At 49.0% G+C, this 24858-nt stretch overlaps 1 protein-coding gene across 1 annotated transcript in view; it reads right to left on the bottom strand.

Annotated features, from left to right (window-relative positions):
- Positions 1-4352: 4352 nt before the first annotated feature.
- The window catches only part of GALNT14 (polypeptide N-acetylgalactosaminyltransferase 14), a 99978-nt gene continuing 79472 nt past the window's right edge, over positions 4353-24858 (bottom strand). Inside the window, exons 8-15 of the mRNA XM_059835489.1 lie at positions 24243-24327; positions 22727-22830; positions 17375-17501; positions 14682-14774; positions 13250-13333; positions 11918-12062; positions 5095-5214; positions 4353-4511 (exon numbers count right to left, since the gene is read on the bottom strand). Of these exons, the coding sequence (XP_059691472.1) occupies positions 4353-4511; positions 5095-5214; positions 11918-12062; positions 13250-13333; positions 14682-14774; positions 17375-17501; positions 22727-22830; positions 24243-24327 (917 nt within the window). The remainder of the gene's footprint in view (positions 4512-5094; positions 5215-11917; positions 12063-13249; positions 13334-14681; positions 14775-17374; positions 17502-22726; positions 22831-24242; positions 24328-24858) is intronic.

Here is a 24858-nt window from a genome sequence, read left to right as displayed (position 1 = left end):
AAAAACTTGGGGGTCAAGATAAAGACAGTTTAATAAGTGAAGGAAAAAGAAAAAAAAAAAACCCAACCAAGGAACGCAAAGGCAGTCACTTACCACCTGCAGACTGATGCCCAGCCAGTCTCCAAGCAACACCTACTGTGGAAAAACTCCCCCCGCCCAGTTTTATTGCCGAGTGTGACATTATAAGGTATGGGATCTCCTTGGTCAGTTTGGGTCAGCTGTCCCGGCTGTGTTCCCTCCCAACCTGTTGCCCAATCCCTAGCCTACTCGCTGGAGCGGCAGATTGAGAGATGGAGAAGGCCTTGACACTGTGCAAGCACAACAATAACTAAAAACATTGTTGTGTGTTATCAACACTGTTTTGGTCACCAGTCTAAACCACAGCACCATACAGGCTGCTATGAGGAAAATTAACTCCATCTAAACCAGACCCTGTACAGGCAGATAGCAAGGGACCATGGGGCCAACTCCAGAGACTGCCAGTCCATTGCCAGCCCAGTACTACTGGTATTCCATGCAACAAAAAATACTACTTGGCTTTCTCTCTGTTCAAAACATTCAGTCTTCACTAAAAGTTTGAGAAACTGAGGCAGGGAAATGAAGTATGCTATCCCAAGTCACTCCTAGAAGCAGTAGAAGGGATTAGCACTCAGGGCTGGGGCTTTTCTTGAAGCAGAGTCCTCCAGTCTTCACCCACCAGCCCCATTTTCCTGTTGCCTCACTGGATAATCGAAGATCTTTGAATTCAGTTTCCATCTCTTTACTACTAAATTACTACATCGGTATGTTGTAAGCCGAGGTTCCAAACATTGACGCTTTGTGTTGTTACCTCATGGTTGCGCTGGTACAGAGAGAGGACGAGCACAAAATACCTGGAAATCACATAAGGAGCAGGTAGGGACTGCCAAGACTTCCCCAGATCAACTAAAACCAGGTAGATTTGTTCCCACCGGAACATGCATCTCCTTCGGCAGGGAAGGGGAAGGTTAAGGTGGTTTTTTGGGTTTGTTTTTTTTTTGCATCACCTTGATTGGATCTTTAAAAGGCAATGGTAGTTCTAGCCCTGAGTTTCCTGCTCTGAACCTAATTTTCCCAAGGCACAAGAAGTGACTTACCTGGAGATCATAAAGGCTGTCACAAAGCTCAACAGCCAGGATTAGAACGATATTTCCTACTTTATCTTCTGTTCTTTCACGTCAGTGCAAAATGTTACCAAAAAGCATTACTACCAAATGACATTAGGGCTTAAGAGGTATAGATATAGGAGCCCATCTAGATACACCGATCAATGTCACATATATCTGTTCACAGCATGATAATAAATGTCTAGGCAAGTAACAAATACAAACCAAAAAAGGTTCATCTGTCTCTGGTGTATTTTAATAAGTGAAATAAACCTAAATGTATGAGTGGGATTTCAGCAGCAGCTAACCTTTCCCCTGACACAATGCAAGGTCTCTTTGCAGGGACACTAAGCAGAAGATTTCCTAAATGCCATATTGGAGCTAACTCTGGAGACTGCCACTCCATTGCCCGCTTATATAAAGCTTCCCAGGAGTCAGGCTGATACCCTCAGGCTTCTCCGAAAACACTGCTGATCCACAGGGCTAATCTCATTTCTTGGACCACGAAACAAGCTGCAGTCTAAGGGTTACGGCCGATGGATGTGTGAGACACAATCACCGTTTTGCTGAGTGGTTGCTGCTCCCCAGGTCTGTTAGGTACTTGGTGGCTTTTGGGCCTGCAAGAGACTTAGCTGAATGATGCTAATCACTTGTAGGGGACACCATGCCTGATGTCACTGCCCTGCCTGCCTTCCACCACCCCCAAAAGAGTTCACAGGGATCACCTTAGAGCGTGTTTTGGAATAGGAGGGGTTTGGTATAGCTTTTGGGTTTCACAAAGTGCAAGAGAGCTGAAAAGTTGGTCAAACAACTTCCTAGAATACATCCCTGCAGGTCCCATGGGTCCATGTGCTCAAGTATACACTTGTGTAGTGAGGTAGCTGTTTCCGCTAAGGCAAAGAACATTACCTGTGTAGGGAGCTTTGGCTGTCAGCAGAATGGATATTTTTGGCTTAGGTGGAAAATAATAAAGCTAGATAGGTCTGAGGTCCTGGTCAGCATGTACCCACTGGATGCTGGACTTCAAAACTGATGCCAAGTTGTTTGGCTATCTGAATTTCAGAATTGAAGTGCCAGCAGCTGGGCAGTCCCAGGTTGCAGGCACAGTACAGATGTGAACACGTTAAGCTGCAAGCTCTTGGGAGCTGCTTTCCCCTGTGAGCACTAGACAGGGAATTATTACCACTTGCCTGTCATCACCAGTGTGAAAGTAGGTGTGATATTTCCCAGCTCAATTAAACAGAAGGAGCCCAAGGTCACTACCTTTCTTTGTGAGGTGGGTCCATTCCATTTTAAGTGCTTCCCTTTGTTTCCTGCGCAAAGTGGTGACGTGGAAACAATGCCATCTCCCACCATGAAATGACAACTTACTCCAGCCCTTTCATAACAGAGGCCCTTGAGGTTTGCACCAAGGGAGCTTGATTAGGTAAGTAATCACTGCAGCACACAGAAAGCATTTATACCCTGCAACCTTTGGTAAATAAAGAGTTATACTGGTTCTGCTTCTAAAGCCAGGGAGATTTACACACATGGCTTTCTCCCAGCACTGAGGGAGGAGAAACTGAGGCAGTAAAATCCTGAAAGCCAGCAATTTATTCAAGACGGGATGCTGAGAGCACTTGAAGGCTCAAAGCTGGTGGTATTTTACCTATAGCTTGCAGCACAGGGAACAAAGGATAGTATTTTCATTAAACTCTAGCATTTTTAGAGACACAAACTGTATTTTTTTTTTTCAAGTCACATTGACGGTCTTGCAAAAGTTTTCTTCAAGAGTTGTTACTACACAAGAGCTGTGTGAGCAGCTCTTGGTGATTCACTGCCTGTTACCTGTTGCTGTAGCGGGAGCTGCTTTAAAGGGCCGGCTAGAAAAGGACTTTTCAGTTCTCTCCTATTCCTAAGACCTCTTCTGAGGCCTTCTGTCCTATTCTCCTTTGGCAGTCACCTCACTCCCACATAGCTATTGCACCTGACATGACCTCTGGTTAATGACTTACCTCCAAAACCTGAAGAAATCGTTTGTGCCAAGTCTGCCTACACTAAATGACTTTGGGAGAGAGGTGCTTTGTGACCCGCGGCTCCCTGCTCACAGGTGTGACTGGCGGAATCCCAAACCTTTTGTTCAGTACTTCGTATCTTGGGCTACAAGATACCTGGGAAGCAAAACCAGGTAATATTCCTTTTCCTTTCTCAGAGCAGTCTCTAGTTTTAATTACCTCCTCCATTCCTTTGGAAGCAGCACTTCATGGGAGTTCCCTCTTCTGTAGCCGGGAAATTGGGAAACACAAATATGACACAATTACCTTCATTTACCAAAAATATTACTTTTATGGAAGAAAAGTGAAGACTTTGACTTATTCCAGATCTGAAGCCGCAAGAGACACATAGTGAGATTATAGGGGAGTTTTCAGTGACCGAGGCTCACCCACGGTCTTCAGAGAGGAGAAATAATCATGTTACTGCCTTTCCTCCTAGCTTCACAGCGGTTTGTATCCTTTAATCTCACACACTGAATCCTCTGTTTGCTTGGGCTTTGGAGATTCAACAACCCCCATGTGCAGTTAGCACAGAGCAGGACTCCCCCATTACTTGCTGGTTTGATCCTGGCCACAGCCATAAATGACTGCCCTGCCTCTGTATACACAACATGTATGTGGAGCAGATACAGATTCGAATGTGCAACACAGCTCCACCCACGCTGTCTGCAGAAGACAAACTCATCCACAGCGATGAAAAGTGCAAAGATGATTCAGTGTTTTCCACTTGATCCTAGGTGATGTTTTTTAGCATCCCTTGGCACATCCTGCCTTGCACACCCGCCTCACCCCTCAAAAGCTATTGAGATGCTTGTTTTGCTGAGTTCAAGTCTCCTTTTGGTCTCCAAGGCTCTTCTACCTGTGTTTCCAGAGAGATTAATAAATACTGTGCACACCAAACTTCTGTAGGGCCAATTGCAGGAACCCTCTAAAACATTTCAAGTTTGGTTTTTTGCCATCTCTTCTCTTTGAATGTATGACCACCAACAGGCCAATAACAGCTACATGCCTTGCAGACAACATCCGTTGTTCAACCTGAAGTGCCATGTCCTTATTTTTATTTGAATGATTCTTCTCCTGTCCCACAATACACAAGGACCCCCAATGGTTTTGCATTTGAGCTCCATCTGGTGCATCTTGGCTCCGTGTAGCAACGTCTCAGTGCCCGTGCCCGCTGTGTAAGTCCTCGAGCAGGTCAAGACATCACCATGTCCCAGCGCTGACTCATGGCTGTGCTCTCGCAAGGGTTGATGACAAGCTCTTTGGTGCTCTCATTCGTGTCCCCAATCGTCTCGGTGTCCAAACAGAAGCGTGAAGCTATGTGTTCAATGTGTGACCCAACTTTACCCCATCGCTGAGGAGAGATACAGACATGAGAGGAGAAACGAGGGTGAACAAGCTTCCTCCTCAGTACGCTTTTACTACACTGTTCCCGCATCAAGAGGAGAGTCGTCACTAAGCCTTTGCTGCCTGGTGCTGGGAAGTACAGGGTCCCCCAGCCCACACCCAGCAGAGCACATGCCGAGCATTTCTCCCATCAGAAGCACACTCATTTAAGTTCAGCCTCTTCCTGGCTTCAGGAAGATAATATATGACTAACAGCTTTTTCCCCAGGTCACTGGTTCAAATGCCAGCTCGATGATTAACTGGAGAGAAATGTTAGCATCTGCTGGCTGACTGGCAGCCCGTGTGAACTAAATTGCCAGTTTTGGTTTGACTTCTGCAGATAAGTATCCAGATCACCACCCTCACTAATAGACATCCTTATCAACACGCTCATTTAAGAGGCAAAGGGCCAAACAGGCCAGAGTCTGTACTCCCAGACAGACTGTGCTTCCTGGAGGAAGCCAGAGCACACAGGCGATCTGATGGGCAGTAATACTACGCTGAAAGAAAGGGAACTTCAAAGAAAATGGGGGCTCGATGAAAGGGCTCACCTGCTTGTTGTCACTTTCTTTGCAAGGTGACAGCAGCACCTGGGAACCGGGAAAGAGGGTGTACACGGACAAGCATAGCTGCTGCTGGCGGACTTGGTGGTTGTATGTGTACGTCCATTCCTGCAAAGAGAAAGAGAAAGAAAAAGAAAGGAGGTGAGAGATCAGGGTTGCTTCTTGGTATTCTTCTACCTGGAAAGCAAACACTTTGGCTTGGATCCTGCCCCCTCGCAAACCAAGCAGAAACCTCATTGCCTTCAAGAGGCACCAGGACAGGTCCCTAGGATGTTTCAAGCCTCCCCAAAACTGCAGTTGTCATTGGGGGACTGTATGTACCAAAGAAAATGTCTACAAAAGGTGCTGGAAGAAAATGGTTCATGAGGCAAAGGATTTCATAGCCAGAACTAGCCTGTGGCTGGGGAACAGCGAAGTGGAAAAATGGCAAAAGAGGCAGAAATGTGGAACCACACAATGGGCAATCCTCTTGTTCCGAGGAAGAGCAGCAGAAAAGCTTTGCGGCTAAGTAGCGGGAGAGAGGAGGTGATAGATAGCAAATGTTTGCAATTCCTGGCATTCTGTTCCCAAATATCACAAAAAACAGACGTAAAGCTCCCCTTTATATCAAAGGAGCAGGACCAAACTCCAAACATTTGCTTTACTGGTTTGCTATGACCACTGCTATTCCTGCTCTCCTGGGCTGTCCTGGAGGTTTTTTTTCTCATGTTGCTTTTCACGTTCACCTGCTCTTTATCAGTTCCTCAGCCCAAGAAATAATCTTTGGGGGAGCAGAGACTCTTTGGGGGAGCAGAGACTTTTTGGGGGAGCAGAGACTCTTTGTCCTGTGTAAATCTCTCTGGGATTGTCATCTTTTCCACCCATGGATGTTTTTCTTGGGAGAAAAAGAGAAGAGGCTGATAGTTCGACCAGGATTTCCAAAGGTACCGGACAAAGCATCGTGTATATACAGATACACTGCTTAGCCCAGCAGCATTTCACAGTTTATTCCAATGTTTATTCCAGTTGAACGTTTTCTGTCATTCAGCTGTGCTCATATTACCCGAGAGCACCTTTTGAGGATCTAAGTGGTTGGACTTGATGATCTTACAGGTCTTTTCCAACCTTACTGATTCTGTGATTCTGTAAGACTGTCTAGGCAGGGACGTCTCCCTGCTATTTGTGTGTGGACACAAGCAGACAAGAGCTGCTTTGGCTTATGGGAAACCACAAACCATGCTTTGACATAACCCCAGAGAGGGACTTCTGGAACAAGTGGGTTTTTTTTTGCTTAGACCTTTGTGAGAGTATTAACGTTAAAATCAGGGCTTGAAGGGGTTTCTGAGGGCCTCTAGCCAGGGTGCAAAGCAGGATCAACTCCTGCTGGGTAAACAGCTCTGAGGCAGCAGTCAGGCGAGCAGCAGTGGGAGGAAATGGAAAGCAGGTTGCCGAGCCGTGGCAGCGCTGGTGAGCAGGACTGGAGGACAAACAGCAGGCTGGCTTCAGTAGCAGAGGGCGATAACCACGAGCAAGGCCAGGGAGCAAGAGGGTTTCCACAACAGGCAAGGCAAATGCTTTGACAGGGTATAGGCTATGAGAAAAAGCTGCTGTGAAAGAAAAGGTGCAGAGAGAAAGCAAAAGAGTCGAGAGCTTAGATACAGAGGAGCCAGAGCTCCAGGAGGAGTGAAATGAGCAGGGGTGTTGCCAATGGAGGGGAAGGTGGTTTAGGCTGGGTCTGGAAAAATGAAAGGTAAAAGGTGCTCCTGGGAGACTAGAACCCTTTCTGAGAGCCGGAGGGGGAAGTGAAGGATGGCTGCCCTGATCGCAGAGCTGGGACACCTGCAGCTCCCCCTGACTTTGAATGGTGGAGGCTTTGGGTTGCATTAGCATGAGTTATTAGAGCAGGGAAATGCTTCCACCCCTTATGGTATTTGTCACCGTCAGCAGCTTTAATTCCCCTTCCCCACTTCAAAACAGACAGCTACAGGCATTTAATTCCTGGGAATATAAATCCCACTTCATTCAGGTTCTTAGCCACCTGGAAGGGAAAACACACTTTTGCACAGCAGACCCAGATCCACAAGAACTTCACACTCTGATCCTCACACCCCACGTTTCTTAGCCTACTACTCCCCACCAGCTAATGGAAATCAAACCTGGCTTTCCGAACAGCCTGCCCGCAGGCTTCCCAGCGAGAGCTGCCCAGGATTTCAGCACATAACAAGCATTAATTTTCAAAGCTGTAGTCTGCACTCAAAGGGCCTTCTGGCAACTACTTCTTCTTTGTCAGTCGGAGCAGAGTTTACCTGATCCTACAGCGAACGCATTCCAGACATCCCAACCATACACGCTATCAGCTGCTGTGTAAACTACCAGCCTGGGAAATCAGGTGCCAAATTAGTCCTGCATCTGTGAAGAACCAAGCCCTACGGGGCACCTCCAACACCTGTTCTCAAGCTGCTTTGAAAACCTGCTTTACAGTTTTAACCAATTCTTCGTCATTTTAGCTCAGAACGGGGCCTGAGCTACACCCATGAAGCTCCTCAGTAATCCTGTAACTCTTGATTATGTTGGACCCCCCAACTAACTCAAGGAGTGGCACTTTGCGACCTCTTAACCTCCTTGCTTCACTGAAGCACTTCGCGGAGGACTGCCGCTCCCAGAGGTTCTCCATGCTTTTTTTCCAGGCCAGGCTCTGTTCAAGCCTTCCCGATACTCACATCCTCTCAGGGCAGCACCATCCTCTCACTCAGCTAAGTGCCATGGGGTAGACAGGGTGGTGGTAACCATCTCTCCTAAGCTGCTCTTCATCATAAGAAGTGATGCCTACAGAGCTGGATATATGTGTCAGTTCGATAGCTGACATTGGATCCTCCCCTCTTGCCCCCAGGCTGTCCTGCTACTGTCTTTATCTAAACCGACAGATTTTTGCACAGCTCTATTTTGGCAGAATGGCTTTTTTATGGAAGCCAGTCCTGTTGAAAATGTTTTATCCAGTTCTAATCATCTCTTGTCTCTTTTCAGCCCTAGATGAAAGCCAGAGAAAATGATGCAGAAAATGAAGAAATTCTGGGGGAAAAAAAAAAAGTCACTTGAACACCACAGAATCCGCAAAAAGCTTTGAGTTATAATACAGGCAAATGGCTGTGCAATTTTTTATCTTACCCCATCTCTTCCCTTATTTGTATCAATCGGGATGAAAATTCCTGCTTTTTTTCCCATGAGAAACTACGTTATCTTCTAAACCCTGGCTCACTGAGCACTCACGTGGCCAGCACAGCAGTAACAACAGCAGAGCTTCGCACCCCAGGGGTTGTGGTGAATGGGACAGCCCCGGGTACTCCTAAGAAGGGAGACCTTCAAGGAGCTAACACGGCTTCAGGGCTGCAGACTGGCCTGAAGTGATGCCAACGAGGTTGAGACCTGACCCCTGGCACCAAGGAAAAACAGACACATGGGGTGAAACTGAGATCAAGATTTCCTGCCTTTTCAAAGACCAAGCAGCTCCTGATGCAGTGGTGGTAGAGCAAGGAGGAAGAGGATGGACTGGGAGAGCAGAGCTACCAACTGCACACCACAACTAGCAATCCCCCTCCTCCGAAGCCTCGGATAACGCTGGCCCCCATCCGAGGCTCGCGACTATTTTTCAAGGCTTTAGCATCATTTGAGCAGGCACCTGTCACTGCTGCTCAGCATCATTGTGAACCGAGGAAATTATTTTAAAATGTGACCTTTGGCTTGGCATACCCTGGCTGGCAGAAGGAGAAGGGAGCCCCTCAGCCTAGCAAGGACCAAGCCCATGGGAGCCCAGCGTTACGTGACAGAGCTGTACATGCTCTGCTGCTGAGCAAGAGGTCAGCCATACCCTAAAGCCGGGGTAGCAGCTAGAGAAAAATGTTTCTGAAGAAGCCGGGAACAACCTCAGCTCTCAATTAGCTTTTTAAAATCACAGGAAAGGATTTCCCAAGGCACGCAACTGCATGGGTCACCTAAGGATACCAAAGTGCTTCACTCCTTAAAAAGCCCTGGGATGCAACTAGCACTTGCACACATCTCAGGAGAGGGAAAGCAAAGTACACAAGGTGCCCAGGGCAGCCTGGGTGCAGAAGTGACACTGCTGCCAGCCAGCCGCTCTACTCTGCCAGCTCAGCCCAGCTCCCGCAGCTCCAGCTGGCCTACAGCTGGGGCAGGACGTGCCCACGGAGGAGAAGAACAAAGACTTTTGAGGGGAGGAAGGTCAGAAGATGTGCTTGAGATGCCTCAAGAGGAACACTGTCAGGTTAGTTTGGATAGATGCTAAATGTTCTCCAAAGAAAGTGCAGATCTAGTCCGCCCACAGACGTCCTCGAGCCAACTGGGGTAAGCTTCAAGGCCACATAAGGCAGATTATCACATTGCATTTCCTTCACAATAAGAGTTAAGGACATACCACCCAAATGCAATGGCAGCCAGACAGCTCCAAGACCCACATATTTTGGGGTGCAGGCCAGGGAAACGGATGCTGCAACCCTCCCACTGTTTCCTCACTTGTCTAGGAGATGACTAACTTTACACTCATCTTGCAGCTACTGCTTACACGTGTGTGAGTATCCAGGCTGAAGCATCTTCTGCTTTTTTATCTGAAGTATGTCAGGTTTCATGGAACTGCTAATGATTAATGGTTTATTAAATAAAACCCAGAGTTAAATGTCTATTCCAAAGATGTATGTACTAATATCAACTGACACTTCGTTTGAAAAGAAAACCAATCACTCACATCTTCATCAGATAGAGCAGGGCAAAATTATGATCAATTATTTTCCCTCAGATGCATTTCTCTTGTGAAAAACTAAATCAATCAGTTCATTTAGCAAATGAGACACAACAAGACATAGAGTACCGAGGCTCCGGTGGGTAGGAGCACAGGCAGAGCCCGCTGTGCCCTGGGGATGGGCAGCACTGCGTAAAGATCTCTGCCGGTCACTGGCTCAAGAGCAGGTCCCTCTGAGAGACACCCCAGGGGACAGAGCCTGCCCTGACTGCTACCAGAGCTTTTGGAGAGGGAAGGGCCAAGTGGATCCCAGGGATGAGAAGACAGAGCTCTCCTACACAAAGATGAGGGGTCTTCTTGTGCCTCAGTGCCCCTTTTAGTAATTCAGGACTAACAGCAGACACAACCAGGGAGAGTTTTGAGATCTGCTAGGGGTGTAAATCTGATTTCACCGCAGTCAGAGTACTCTTCTCAATTTACCCAAACTATGGATGTGGCCGGAGGGCTCATGACATCCTTCCCTTGCACTACAGGTAGAAAAAACTAAACTAAAGTGTAATTGATTGCCACCTGACCGCTCCTGTTCCTCTCTCCTCAAACCACGGTGATGTATGGCAGCTTGGATCTTCTCACACCTGATCCCGGGACTTCATGCTTATAAGGTTGGTAAAGGGCTTGGGGAGCCTAGTAGTAGGCTGAGAGAAGGGCAATCAAGCAACCAAATTAATGCTGCTAACACGGATAATAAAGGATCTGGATGGCCAGGATATTTCCATAGTACTTACCAAACACCATGAAAGCACAGCTTTGATTTAGCTAAGCCTATTTTTCAAATAATGAAGCTTAGGGTAAACAAGATGTGACTTCAGTATGTTAAAAGTGAAGATTATTGCTCTATTCTGGTATACCAAATACGAAACTAAGCAGCATTCAGGACTGCTGCATGATCTCTGCTACACAGCCTGGTGACTATAACCCCCATGTCATCCCCAAGTTCAGGTGGTCTTGTAACAATTGTGTAATTAAAATGTAGGTTTCTATTCACAATGAAAATTTAAATACCCTGCTTTCATCTGAAATATTCTCCACGGGTACAAGTAAGAGAGAACTATCCTAGAAAGACAGAGAAAGATAAAAGGAAAAGGTTTTTCTCTATTCCTGCCAGCGTATTGACTGTAGTGCAACTGCATGCGAAAGAGATGCACATAATGACGTGCTTCATTTGCACAAACTAGGGACATTTTCAGCAGCATCTCCAGGCTGGGCCTTTTATATGTATAGCTACCTGGTTTGAATGTGTAACCATGGCGGTTAGGGATATACAGCCAAGTGGAAGCAAGCACACCACTGCCTATTAAATTATTTCACAGCACCCTGAAGAAGTGAGTGATTGTTATCCTCCCTGTTTCATAGGTGGGAACAGTGAGAGAACTTCCTGACATGCCCAAAATCACAAAGCGAGCCTGAAGCAAAGGCAGGTTTGGAAGTCATGGCTTCAAGGTCTTGCTCCAGCGCCTCCGTTGCAAGGCACACGTGCCTGCTCTTGGCTCTAACATTTCACAGAATATGCTTTTGAGAACACGGCTTCATATGGCTTTTTCTCGTCTCTGGGAGATTGAAAAAAATGAGATCATCCTCATTAAATTCTCACTAGTTTAATGGGCAATCTAATATCGAGAGAATGCAGACTATGAAGTTATAAATACCATTGCAATTCAGTGCGTTTTGAAAGAAATAAGGCTGAAAGATGACAGGAAATTATAGTTCTCTTTGTCTTTCTCTGATCTCTGCAGATGAATGGCGCATGGGGTTCCTGAGCAGCAGCAAGTGCTCAGCGCAGGCTAGGACAGAGATAAGCGGTCCACCCTGAACTGTGGCTCCTGCACCAGTCCCTGCTGCTACCCAGGGCCTCCACTGAGGTAAGGAGGACTTAGCAGGGTTTAACTAGATGCTACCTTAGGAAAGGGGCTGGCAGAACGGGTAATCCTCCAACAGAGCTTTAGCAAACTTAGGAAATCCCCTTGAACCTGCCCCAGAGCCTTCTCTCCAGCTGGCATCATGGGGATAGGCAACACATCTTACCTGTGCCGTTGCTGCTGTGCCTTTGCTGCTGATGCAAGGATTTAAGCTCAGGACAGGGAAATCTTGGGCCTCAGACTTGTGCGACTCCAGGCAGCTCTGCCTTTGCCTGATCATCCCAGTCTGATAGAGCGATTCCTCAGGAATCCTGCGGGAACAGCGTGAAAACAACACCCCTGCTCCCCCCAGGCACACGGAGTACTCAAAGGGAGGCTCAGCAGGGTAAGGAGGGTGCAGTTGCACCATTTCACCTTCAGAAAATGAGAGTGGTGAGATCTATTACAATACTGAATCACTGAGAGCAGTACGTGGCCAGGGACGCTGCCGAAGCAGCACACAGAGATGGATGGCCGGCCTTTATAAGAGGAAAAAATAAATAACACTGCACAAGGCAAACAGAGGAGCGAGGAATAGACTGTGAGCAGGCTGAAGGTCAGCCTTCAGCTTACAGGAGTGGGGATCTTTATAACAAACTGCCACAGAGCCCCGGGATTCCCTGTGAATGTTACTGTGCAATGCCACACATGGTAAAAAAGCAAGAATACAGCTATAAATCATTTTCACCCTGTGATTCTGTACTCAGCCATTGCACCAGCAGGTCCCTGGAGGTACCTGCAAAACATCTGCACCCTTTTTGAGGATGGTTCCTGCTAGTGCCCGGAAGAATGGATGCAATGGTTTCTGGAGTAATTTTGGTGAGTAAAAGGGATATGCGCAAAAGCAACTGTGGAAGTGCATATTAAGCAAAGCGTTAGGTTAGGAGTAAGACAGAGCCACCTGAATACAGGTCATAAACGCCTAGAGTGGATGGTTTCACGACAGAGAAGTCTTGAATATCACAAAACAGTGTGAAAGGACTGGAAATTAGCTGCTTTTTTTCTAAGCAAGAGTCATTAAGTACTGAAACAACCCACCGGAGGCTACGTGGTGGATTTTCCACCTTGGGATACTTTTGTAAGGAAAACTGGCTATTTCCCTATACCAACTGTCCCGCAGCGTGGGCAGGAGGATACTTGAGGAAGCCCCAAGAGCTCAGAGAAAATAACTGGTGCTTTGCCCCTCACCAGCCGTGCAGCAAAGAGCCACAGAGTCTATAAGACTGCTTAGAGAAAAGCAGGATCACAAATGAACCACATCACGCTGCGGGAGAGCTGTGTTTAAAAGCCAGCACAAAATTCACTATGCCCTCTTGTGAAGCCCAAGGGAGGGGGTGCCGGTGTCTCTGGGGCAGGGAGAGGTGTGGGGACTGGGGGGGCAGAGGAAAGCTCTGTGGGGCAGGAGGGATGGGGCAAGTCACTGGCCAGCTAAAGACAGGCAGAGATCGCACATCCGTACCGAAGTTCGGGATAAACGTTTTCCAGGTACCACTTGAAGCTGTGGCATTTCAACCTCTTCCGCAGCTCCACTCTGCTCTGGATGCTGTGGGAAGAAAATATCGTAGAGATACAATGGAAATCATGAAGCTGAGACCCAATGCACCAAAAAGGGAGGCTGAGAGAAACCCAACAGATGTGCATAGACAGCAAACGCAAGAGCATCAGCAGCTCTACTTTCTGCTATCTTCTTCATGAGCTTGGGCGATCATTTTGATCTCTGTCTCTTTGGAGGTCTCACTTGGCAAAATGGCACGATGACATAATGCCGTTTTAAAAAGGAGCCTGGAGTTTGGTGGATGAAAAGGTTCATGGAAAAGTACAGCCGTTTAAAAATTATTATTAAATAATGTATTCTATCTCCTACATGCAATACATATTTATTTAATATATTAATGCGCTAGGAAATTAATATATGCTATTATAAGTTACTCTTAGTTTATAGAACTACAGGTGGCCTTGATTTCCAAGAGCAACTAAACATGCCTTTAAGTCAGCAGAAGTTAATCACACAGTAAAATACTTCTTTCTTTCATTAACCAGGGCAAAATTTCTGCTGAGGGATCATGCTGTATAGTGACATTTTCCAAACGCCAGCTCCTCCCTGGGCCAGCCTCTACCTGTGTAGCTGTTACGAGCTGGCATTTACAGAGCGGTAGGAAGCCCCCAGTACCATCCCTTTGCATAGGCTACCTTCTCTACACTCTCACATATTTGGCAGGACAGAGCTGTTATTTCATTCGGTGTTGACGGATGGGAAGAAGATACGAATTCAGTGGAAATAGGTTAGTCACCAGGATTTCAATTTATTTATCCTGGAGGTTGAACAGTAGCCAGAAGGAATTTGGGTTTGGATTTGGAACCCCGCTGTGGTCCAAAGGAAACTTTCTAAGGAAAGGAAGAGCATATGAAAATGAGAAATTAACACCAATTACAGTCCTCCTGACAGGGAGGCATTTCTGACTGCTCACAGAATGAATGGCAAACCCCCTGCATACAAAGCACTTGCTCCTTTCCAATAAAGACTTAGCAGGTCCAAAATTTGGCAATTTTCCTGCCCCTCAGCTGCCGGCGAGACCTCTGGACTCTCCCCCCAAACTCCACTCTGGGACCAGAAGTACTTGTACCTAATGCCAAGAGCAGGACACCGGCAGAAGGGATTTTCCCCTACCTTGGTTCGGTTCACTCACTGGGACAAACTAGCACAGCATATAAACTAGCTGTTTATGTGTTTCATTGCTCTGCTCATAGCCTCTGCCTACCGTTAGCATTTAATTAAGCGTTACTACAGAAACAAGGCAGGCGGGTTTCCGCAGCAGGGCGATGTCACCGTGAACACCCACTGCAGCAGGCAGGACACAGGCAGGGCACAGGCAGCAGAGAAAGACACTTACTTTCCATAAGGCCTCCCTTGGGCTGCGGGACGAGCCGCGTAGTAGTACTGCTTGAATTCGTCCATCCACACCTCTGCGGTGCGCTTGGTGTTTCTGAAGGAGGCAACGAGATGGGTGAAACCAAGGAAGCCTCCGAGGTGACGTATTGTAAAACGCATCGACTGATCCATCCCACTCTCCTCCCATCCTCAGCTTGGTCTTTGGCTTCACCCAAACCACCTTTGAGCCAGCCAACCCCTCACTACTAGAGAAGGTACTCCTCCCCCCCGTTACTCCAGGGACCAAACACAACAGGTCAAAGCTTGAGTGAAGAATTCACTATTTCAAACTCAGTTGGATGCTTTGCATCCACCAGCCTCACAACTGAAGCTTCTCTTAAGCATCATCTCCCAAGCTGATGGGAGCTGGGATGGAGCTCTGAAAAGTGGTGCAACATTTGCCAAAGATTGAAGGTAAATCTTTCCCTTGCTTCAATACTGTATGGACTCTTCCGCTTTGCGCTCCTGGATTTCACTGAGGCAAATGTCAACATTCAAAACTTGAGAGAAACCACCCCAGCCACAGCGCTGTAGCATAAATGTCAGTCTTCCACATGAGCCAGGTGACTGCAGAAGGTTTATGAACCTCAGGAAATTTTCCATTGACTTCAGATGGCTCTAACTCTCCTTGCAAATGGCTTTGTTGCTCCTTGCCTATCCACCCATCCCTGCCCGGGTTAGGGGAGTCCTCCAAGCTCCTGCTCCAAGGCAGGCCAGTGCCTCCAAGCTATTGCTATCACTCCACTGGGCTGCCGGTGCCACAGGGCAGGCTCTGATCCAGCCGAGTCCCACATGGCCAGACCAGGAGATAGTCTGCACGTGAACCCAGCACAACGCTGGAGCCTGAGCTGTCTCTCACACTGAAGAAGAGGCTGTGGAAAAAAAAAATCAATATCTGGCAGAAAGGTGGAGATATTTTTTGCTAACATCTCTGTTTAAACAGAGGCACCACACAGCATCAGGTTGCAGAAGCTGCTTCTCCTCTCAGTCTATATACTACAACGTTAAGTTTAAGGCTGATAGATACCATAAGGTTAATGAAATCCCAGCCCCTAATGCCTACAGGTATGTTTCTCCAGATGGCTTTTCAGTCCCTTGCTGATGCATGGTGCTTCTTCATCTCTCTAAGGCCACTGCAATAGTCTAAGTGCTCTTGTTCAAGAGATGCCGAAGTCACAGTGTCTACATCTGTATCTAACCTTCCCCAAAGTTCAGGGTTTTTTTCTCTTGGCTTTCTGATCTCATCTGGGTTTATAAGCAACATGGGGATAAATACCGAGGCTCACACCTAGGCGTTGATTCAGACCTCCCCAAAATCCCCGCGCGCCTGTGCCTGGGGTGCAACCAGAAGAGCTGTACCCATTCAAGCTCCCCTTGCTCCTCTTTCACGTGATGCAACGCAGACGCTGCCTTTTCACTCAGGTTTGCAGTGACTCCGACAGCGGAGATTTTGCCACATCCCAGCCTCTTCTGTAGGAGTCTTATTTCACTACTAAAAGCAAGAGCCTTCTTCACGACTCTCAAATTCGTGCCCTCCTCCTTGATGCCAGCAACGTCCTGTGACTCTCACCGCCGTCTTTTTGAAGCAAGCTGACAAGGTCCCCTCCTGCCCCACACACTGCATGGCTGGAAATCACGTATTAGGTATAACTGAGAGGTGTAATTTGCACTCCCCTTGTTCGTTGTCTCATGCAAAGCGTGGGGAAGCTGCAGAGAGCCTGGGTCGGTGTTAACCCCGCTGCAGGCAGCTGGGTCCTCACAAATACTGTTGGCTCTTTATAACACTGGGAAAGCCACACGAAAAGGAATGCTGGTGTGTAAACACACACAAACACAGTTTAGCTGAGAAACAACCCGGCATTAAGTATAAGTGCCCCCGGTGTTTTTCTCTGTCATTTACCTAATGGACAACCTTCAGCCTCGTGCTCTAAAAAAGGAGGAAATCTTTCCTGACTTCACTAGCTGCTCCCATCATCTTTCCCATGCCGATTCCCACTTCTGGACTGCCTCCTTCCTTGCCTGCTGTTTCCAGGATCTTAGCCCATTTCAGCGCCTGAGTCAGCCTACGTTCCTGTGCGTGAGGACAGGTCCCCTTCAGCTGGGACGCCCTGGCACTTCCTTCGGCGTTCCCTGCCAGCGAGGTGCAGCCCATCATTGCTGCCTCTGCTCGAGAGACATCACCAGCCCGGAGCTCCAGCACGCTGCTCGGCTCCCCTCTCTGAGAGGCATCAGGAACCAAATTTTCTGGTTCAGCTGAGCCACGCTCAGCCCTCAGCTAAGGTCACTGGGTACTGACAGACATTGCTGGCAGCCTGATTTCAGGTCATTATAAATGTGTTCCGATGACCTTAGGGTCTAAACCATTTGCTGGTACGGTAGCTAGTGCTCAGGGATATGCTGGGGCTGTCCCTCCAGTTCTGTGTTGATGAAAGGTACCATAGAAGTGTCCTATTTCTGTCATATTCTTGACACTGTAGAAATCCTAAGGGAGAGTCGTATTGACTTGCATTTTCTTCGGCTCGGGAGATTCCTGCCCAGGGATATTTCAAAGTTTTCCAAACAAGCTTTTCTCCCTGTCTTCTCTGCTCCCACCCTCCCTACAAGGCAGCACCTTATTCTGTTTCACAAAAAACAGAGCTAGCACAAAACACTTACTTAATGTATGTATTGGCATTTCCCTCTGGAAAGACGTACGGATGTTTCTTCCGGAAGACGTGTCCAACACGGCTGCAGGGGATGATTTCCAGGCTCCCTCCACACATCCACACACGGAAAGAGATTTCTACAAGAGAAGCAGCTTCAGCGTTTTGTCTTTCTGTCCTAGAGCAGGCTGGATCCTGCTGTTACCTCTCACTTCATCCTCTGCCACATTAAACTGGGGTAAATCAATTACCAGAGGGACTTTCCTAGGCACAACTCCCTTAAAAGCACATTTCAAAGCTTCTTGCAATCTGTTTGAAGTCAGTGCACATGAAATCTGCCTGTAGCAGAGAAGGTGCTACCACAATAGCAAGAGCGAGACAGTACGTAGGTCCCTTTTCACGCAGCCCCGCTTACATCGCAGAATCACCTTGCCAGTTTTTGTGCTCCCCTAATTACTTCTGCACTGCCTATTTCAGAGTCACTTCCCTCCAAAGGGCTGTCAAGTTCACCAGGAGAGGCCATGAATTCTGTTTATTTATGACTACAACGGTCATTATCTTTATGAATCCACCATTGATTCTGCAAAGTGAACAGCAAGCTGTGCATCCATCACCTGTCCCAAAACGGATAGAAGCTCCGGGCTGTGAGTGCCGACCTTGCGGACCAACAAGGCACACACCTTCACACAAGCAAGGGTCAGTGGTGGGAGGGATTATCCCAAATATCTGGATAAGCTGTCAGTACGGGCAATGTCTCCTGGTTGCCCCCAAGCTGCTCTCTGGCTGGTCCCTGGGGCCCTTCTGGAGGAAAATGAGCCTGTGGCACAACTGACATCAGAAGTTACGGGGCTTTTGGCAGGGAGCTGGATGGAATCGTAGCTGGTGAGGTAGGATGGGTGAGCAGAATGGCTGATCTAATGGGTCCATCCGGTCCTGTGAAGCTATGGATCCGCAGCTATATTGTCCAACAGACGGAACGAGCATGGAAAAGATGTGAAATTAAAAAGAAACGGCTTCTGCGGTTCTTTGCATCCTATTTTATCACCTGTTGACAGTATAGAGCTACACGTAGCACGTATTTACTCCAAAACTACAAATTCCTTTTCACACAAAACCCCCTCATTTAACTACAGAAGTCAGACAGGAGGACACCCATCATCTTTGCCAGCTCACGCTCCCGGCAGTCCCCTCACATCCCCAGCACAAGGATGACTTGTCCCCAGGTTGGACACTGGCAAGACAAGCGCCTGTGGCGGGACGGCCATTTGGGCAGCGGGACAGGCGGGCACTCCTCCTCCTCCAACAGCAGGCACTGCCAGCCTGCAAAGCTGCCATCCCTCCGAAAACAACTCACAGCTTCAGGGAGCGAAGGAGAATTGGAGCCCAGACCTCCAAAGCCACCTACTTTCAGCACACGTGGCTCAGCCACGAGGTGCAGGTTGCTGTAGAGGTGGGAGCCGGCTTCACGGCACTCCCGTCCCCACTCCCAGCACGCCCGCCTGCTCCTGAGCTGATGGAAACGGGAGGCTGACACAGCCACAAAGCCCTTTCACCTTGATGCATGGGTCCAAAATTCAAGGCTTGAGCCCATCCCCAACAGCTGGCCATGGCAGCAGGGGCCAGCAAAGGCTGGGGTGGGAAAGCACAGCAGGGAGGACAAGCATTTTTTTCCAGAAATCCCCTCCCCTTCCCTCCACTGCTGTGTTTACAGGCAAGAGCTGCAACAGCAGCTGGAGCCTCACCACTTTCCCCAGTGCTGGGTATTAACAGGCCAATAAAACGTGCCCTTGTGCCGTGTCCTGGTGCTATATTGGGAGCAACCTTAATGGCAGCTGCGGGGAAATGAGATTACAGCAGGATGCGGCCACTCTAAGCTGCTGCGCTCGGTTCCCCTCGCACGTGGCTGTTGCTCTCATTTGCCTGTGTGTCACAGCACCGGCCGCACTGCCAGCGCTGCGGAGTAAATCAGAAGGGTGCCCGATAAAAGGGGACAATCAGCCGAGCTGCTGTGAACTGCAGCATGGCTGCTGCGTTGTGCCTTCCCCTCCTCTGGTCCTTCTGCTCAGCCTGGGAGAAGAGCAGCTCCCTGAAGCACTACGAGGGACTGACCTACACTGTTCAGTCCTTGCCTGCTCTTAATTTAAAGCCTAATGAAGAAGTGAGCTGAGGTGATCTCTGCACTGCGAGCTGCAATGAAAACACAGTGCAGGGGAGGCAGGAGATGGTGAGGAGTCTCTCTCCACTTCAGATATGTTGCACGCTGCAGACCCTGCTCCAGTCCCAGTGGAGGCAATTAAAGCACAGGTAGGGATGATCCACGGAGCCATCCATGACAGCTAACAAACAAGGTCTCCAGACAGGCAGCCGAGAGCTAAATGCCTCGAGAGCAGGTAAACTGAGGCACCAGTGAAGGCATGGCACAGGGCCAGCTCAGAGGAGCCAGGGGAGCAGGAACTGACAGCACGCTTCACCTGAGCCTCCAGGGATGTCTGCATTGTGGGTGCCCCTCCGAGTGACCCCCAAGAGAGATGCGAGCAGTACGCATTGGGGTGCACTGGGTTTGGCCTTAGCTTGGCAAAATACTTTTAGCGCTTCTTGCTGACCTGCAAGTCCTTCTGCCATTACTCGTCAATTTACCTACAGGGGATTAAGTACATTTAAGAACTAAAACACCGACAACGTCCTCCTTCTAAGCCAAACCCACTTGCTTTTATTCTGCCTGAAGTCTCCAGCCCCCTCTAGCTGCCCGGTCAATAACGGTAAAGGCACCAGCGATACTCCCCAGGACCAGAGTCCTGCAGCCCATCAGGACTACAGGCTTGGGGACGAGTGGCTGGAAAGCTGCCCCACAGAAAAGGACCTGGGGGTGTTGATCGACAGCCGGCTGAAGATGAGCCAGCAGTGTGCCCAGGTGGCCAAGAAGGCCAACGGCATCCTGGCCTGTATCAGAAACAGTGTGGCCAGCAGGAGTAGGGAGGTGATCGTGCCCCTGTACTCGGCGCTGGTGAGGCCGCACCTCGAATACCGTGTTCAGTTTTGGGCCCCTCACTACAAGAAGGACATTGAGGTGCTGGAGCGTGTCCGGAGAAGGGCGACGAAGCTGGTGAGGGGTCTGGAGCACAAGTCTGATGAGGAGCGGCTGAGGGAGCTGGGGTTGTTCAGTCTGGAGAAGAGGAGGCTGAGGGGAGACCTCATCGCTCTCTACAACTACCTGAAAGGGGGTTGTGGTGAGGTGGGTGTTGGTCTCTTCTCCCAAGTGAAGAGTGACAGAACAAGAGGAAATGGCCTCAAGTTGTGCCAGGGGAGGTTCAGGCTGGATATTCGGAAAAATTTATTTCCTGAGAGAGTGGTGAGACACTGGAACAGGCTGCCCAGGGAGGTGGTGGAGTCACCCTCCCTGGAGGTGTTCAAGGAACATGTGGACGAGGCACTGTGGGACATGGTTTAATGGGCATGGTGGGGTTTGTTGGTTGATGGTTGGACTTGATGATCTTACAGGTCTTTTCCAACCTTAGTGATTCTGTGATTCTGTGACTAAGCTACCAGAAAAAGCACGGTTCACTGCAGATGCCCAAAATGAACAGCTCTACTCGGTCAGCTCCTGCCCCAGAACTAAGCGGGGCCAGCATGGTCACAGCTGCCCTTGCCTGTGCACGAAGGAGAGGTGGGACACGCCGTCCTCGACTGCTGCACCTGCAGGAGATGCAGCTTTGAGCGGGGCACGCTTCTGCTCTCAGGGCGATGGGCAAGATGGGATCTGTCCTGCTGCTAAGCAGACCTGCACTTTTTTCTTGCAGCGTTAACCTGTCTGGCCCCTTCCTCGCCTTTTCCCTCAGTCATACCCATGCCCTGAGGCAGCGTTACACCCTGCAGCACCAGCCAGCGCATGTTCGGTCGGGACCAGCCTCCCTAGGGCACAGCACCAGTAAACGGGGAAACGGGGCGCTCCATAGGATAGGCCATAACCACGCGTGAGGAGCGCAATGCCTGTCATTGCAGGGCATTGGGCAAGCTGACGGGATCGAGCTTCCCCAGAGCACAGGCTGCCCCGTCCCTGTTCATCTCCCGGGAGCAGCTCCTGCTGGCTGCTGTCGGAGATGAGTGACGAGCAGAGGCGGACAGCGGGTCAGGTGCAGGGTGGCAGTCCTTGTCCTCCTGTCTAGTTCCCTTCTTGAATGCTTTGTTCGGGCCATTGATCCAGCGGGGGAGGTGGGAGGGCTGCTGCTCCCTCCTAGGTTTCCTCAGAGCCATCCCACTCAGAGGAGCAGATGCTTTGGGTGAGACTGGTGGCAAGGCACCCACCCACAGAGAGAAAGCACGAGGGTGAGAGATCCTACTGCATAACAAGATATAAATAAATAAAATATGCTAGAGGAAAAAGGCATGTGAAGGAAACAACAGTGCCAGGCAGCGGATGGGTTACTGCAAGGCGGCAGCATCTGCTCCCTTGGATGACTGACAGCATCGCTGTATGTGTTAAGACAGAAGATCCTTCCTTCCTTGCTAGCCATGCTCCCCAGAGGCGTGAGTTATTACAGCCAGGTTCTGATCTGTCTCACTGATATCAAGTGCCTCCCCCTTCTTTCACGGATACGGTCTATTACGCTGATCCGTAGCATCGCTTCAAAGAGAGAAGAGCCCAGCCTGATCCAGCTCCGCTTCGACATGGGGGACAAGGGACAGGCTGTTACCTCTTTCATGTGCCCTCTCAAGTTTGCATGCAGGAGATTTCTTAATGCCCACCTTGCCCCGTGATAATGAGCAGAGGTGACTGAATTTAAGTCAGCTCTTAACCTTTTTTCTTCAGGCAGGAAAAATGATAGTGTCAAGGAAAGCCTAGCAGCGCTCAGCCATCTAGCGATACAGGAATGGATAAGCAGCCATGCTATTTTGTCACCTGCTTGCAGCACGCCGATGGAGCTACTGTTTCAGGCACCCTGCAGATTCAGGGAGGCACTGATGCCTCAGTTCATAGCTTCAAAATGCTGCCATCAGACAATGGAATAAGACACATCTTTGCTTTATGAATGAGAAAATAAGATCAGGAAGGAATAGGAGGGGGCGTGTGGTGTTCTCTCATCTGTTGGTAACACCAAAGCTGAAAAATCTGTGGTTTAGGCTATTTACCTATAGAAAACCAAAGCAGCGTGGAAGGCGGGGAGTCCCAAGTACCACCAATTGCTCACTTCCCATCATTCATGGTTGTTGGATCCCTTGCTCACCTGAGACCATAGCCCCTGAATGTAAGTGAGGGAAACCATGCAGAGCATTCAAAGCAAAGTCCAAAATGACCTTGTATCCATCTGGCATGACTCAGGAAGAGAAGCCAACACAGCAAGGCATAGGAAGAAGAAGAGTGACTCACCGAAGTTCTCCCCGCCCCAGATGTCCATGGCACTGTCGTACTTCCCCAGGTGGTTGAACCAGGCTTTGTCGATCACAAACAGCCCCCCAGCAATGATGGGAGTCCTGCAGAATGGGTGAGGGAAGAGGGGACACACTCTCAAAGACTGCTGCAGCACCTGGATGCACAGAAGCGGCCCTTCCCTTTGCTCCTCTTCCATCATCAGGACATTACCTATGTATCTCCCTCTCACCAAACAAGGACAACGCACCTCAAAAAGCATCTGAGTCTTTCTTTCAGCTGCTTTGGTATTTTGCTGTCAATCATAAATTGCCTGGCACTTAATGACTGGCTAATGCACCCGTCAGCACAACTCCTACAAGCCCAAAGTTCACAGCCCTGATTGTAGGCTTCAGCATCAAAAATGCACTTAGTGCTCAGGGGGTTATTCACTCAGACGGGCTTTTTGCCTGGAGCCAGCCTATTAAAAGCACCATTCCACTGGGGAGGGGAAGGCAGAGCCAATTCAGAAGGGCTTTTTAAAAGCCATCACTAGCTGTGTGATCTTTATTTCAAAACAGGGTCATTTTTCATTCTTTGGATTAGCTAAGAAAACTGCACCGAGAAGGCCCATGGAGGAGGGGAGGACAGACCCAGAAGATAGCTCAAGGAGACTCGCCATTTACTGGCACAAGTCCTGCCTCCATTCAACTGCAGACAGTGGGGATGCCTTCGGTAGACTTGGGAGGAGCCGGGGTGACTGCTGCGCTGGGGTGAGTCTCCCCAGTGCCCTCCATGGCAGGACAAGCAGGAAGGCAAGGCGAACCTTCGGGAAGCCAGCGAGAGCTCCCGTTAGCAACACCATCCTAAGGAGCGGCAGCGCTTTGCTTCCCTGCGAGCTTTTTGGGGCCCTGAGCTTCCTCCAAGACCTGGTCTCCTCCCTTGCTGCACACCCCAGCGCTTCCCGGCTGGTGATGCAGACACCAGCGCTCGGCTTGCTGCCAGGAGAGATTTTCAGCAGAATGAGGGACTCCCTCCATCCCACGGCATGAGGACAGATGGCATCTCTCCTGTTTCATTTTGTTATCTCTCCTGCACATCCTGAATTTCTGAGGAGCCTTCAGCAAGGTCCGGAAGAGCAGTGCTGATCTGGAAAGGCTGGATTAGACAACATATTTTATCCAGTGGGCTGAGGACACTGCCTTATTTTAAAGTGATAGCTGAGCTGAAAGAAGCAGGAGTCTAGAGCACTGGGCTTTTTCCCTAACCATATTCAGCCTCCTTAGCACTACCGAAACACAAATAACCATAAATATACCCCTTCTACCTTTGCAGCACCCTCAGGCTTCAATGTTGGGAGGTGAAGCTGTACTGCAAAACCCAAGGTAGCCAGGAGCTCGCTATAGGTTTTAGAAGTCCAGAGCTGTCCTGGAAGGAGTATCACACTGCTATGGTGCATGGTGACACACATGAGGTCAGATGAGAAACCTGTCCTGACCCACATTCCTCAGGTGCCTCCTTCCCCCTCTTGACTTACTTAATGGGTTCAGTGGGATCAAGTCGTTTGGCTTTCTGCTCTGGAGAAAGTTGCTCCCATTTGAAATGCAGACTCCAGTCAAAACCTAACACCAAAGTAGAGAAGTACCATGGGGATATTAGAAATGGGTATGGATTAGGAGGCAATGCAGGCTGCAGAAGCTGTGTTTGACGGAGTATTTTCCCCACTTTCAAATGACTCAAGCCATGGAGATGCAGCTTTTGGGAGAAGAGTCCAATGACTAACATATTTTACTACTGCATATGAACAAGAAACAACACATTGCATTACAATTGCAAAGTCAAGCACTCCAAAGGCAGGAAAAGTCAGAATTAAAGCTGCTGATGAAACCTTACTTTGTCCCCTTGTGCACACAGATGTACACGCTCTGATGGATATTGCGTGCTACAAATAGCACAGGCATACTAATAAGCACTACAGTTGCATCCTCCATTTGCTGCCTAGACATTCCCCATCTCCTCTTGTCTGCAGCCCGGCTTTCAGTGCTGTCAAGGGTGGCTTTGACATGACCCTTCTTTCCTGCTTGACCGCCTTATCCACTGTAGCAAACACCATTCCTCATGCCACGCTTACCTGTCTCTAAAATAGCCTGAAA

The sequence above is a fragment of the Gavia stellata genome, chromosome 2 (genome assembly GCF_030936135.1).
Source record: "Gavia stellata isolate bGavSte3 chromosome 2, bGavSte3.hap2, whole genome shotgun sequence".
Classification (NCBI taxonomy): Eukaryota; Metazoa; Chordata; class Aves; order Gaviiformes; family Gaviidae; genus Gavia; species Gavia stellata.
The sequence above is the reverse complement of the archived record's forward strand: the minus strand, read 5'-3'. Positions and strand labels throughout refer to the sequence as shown.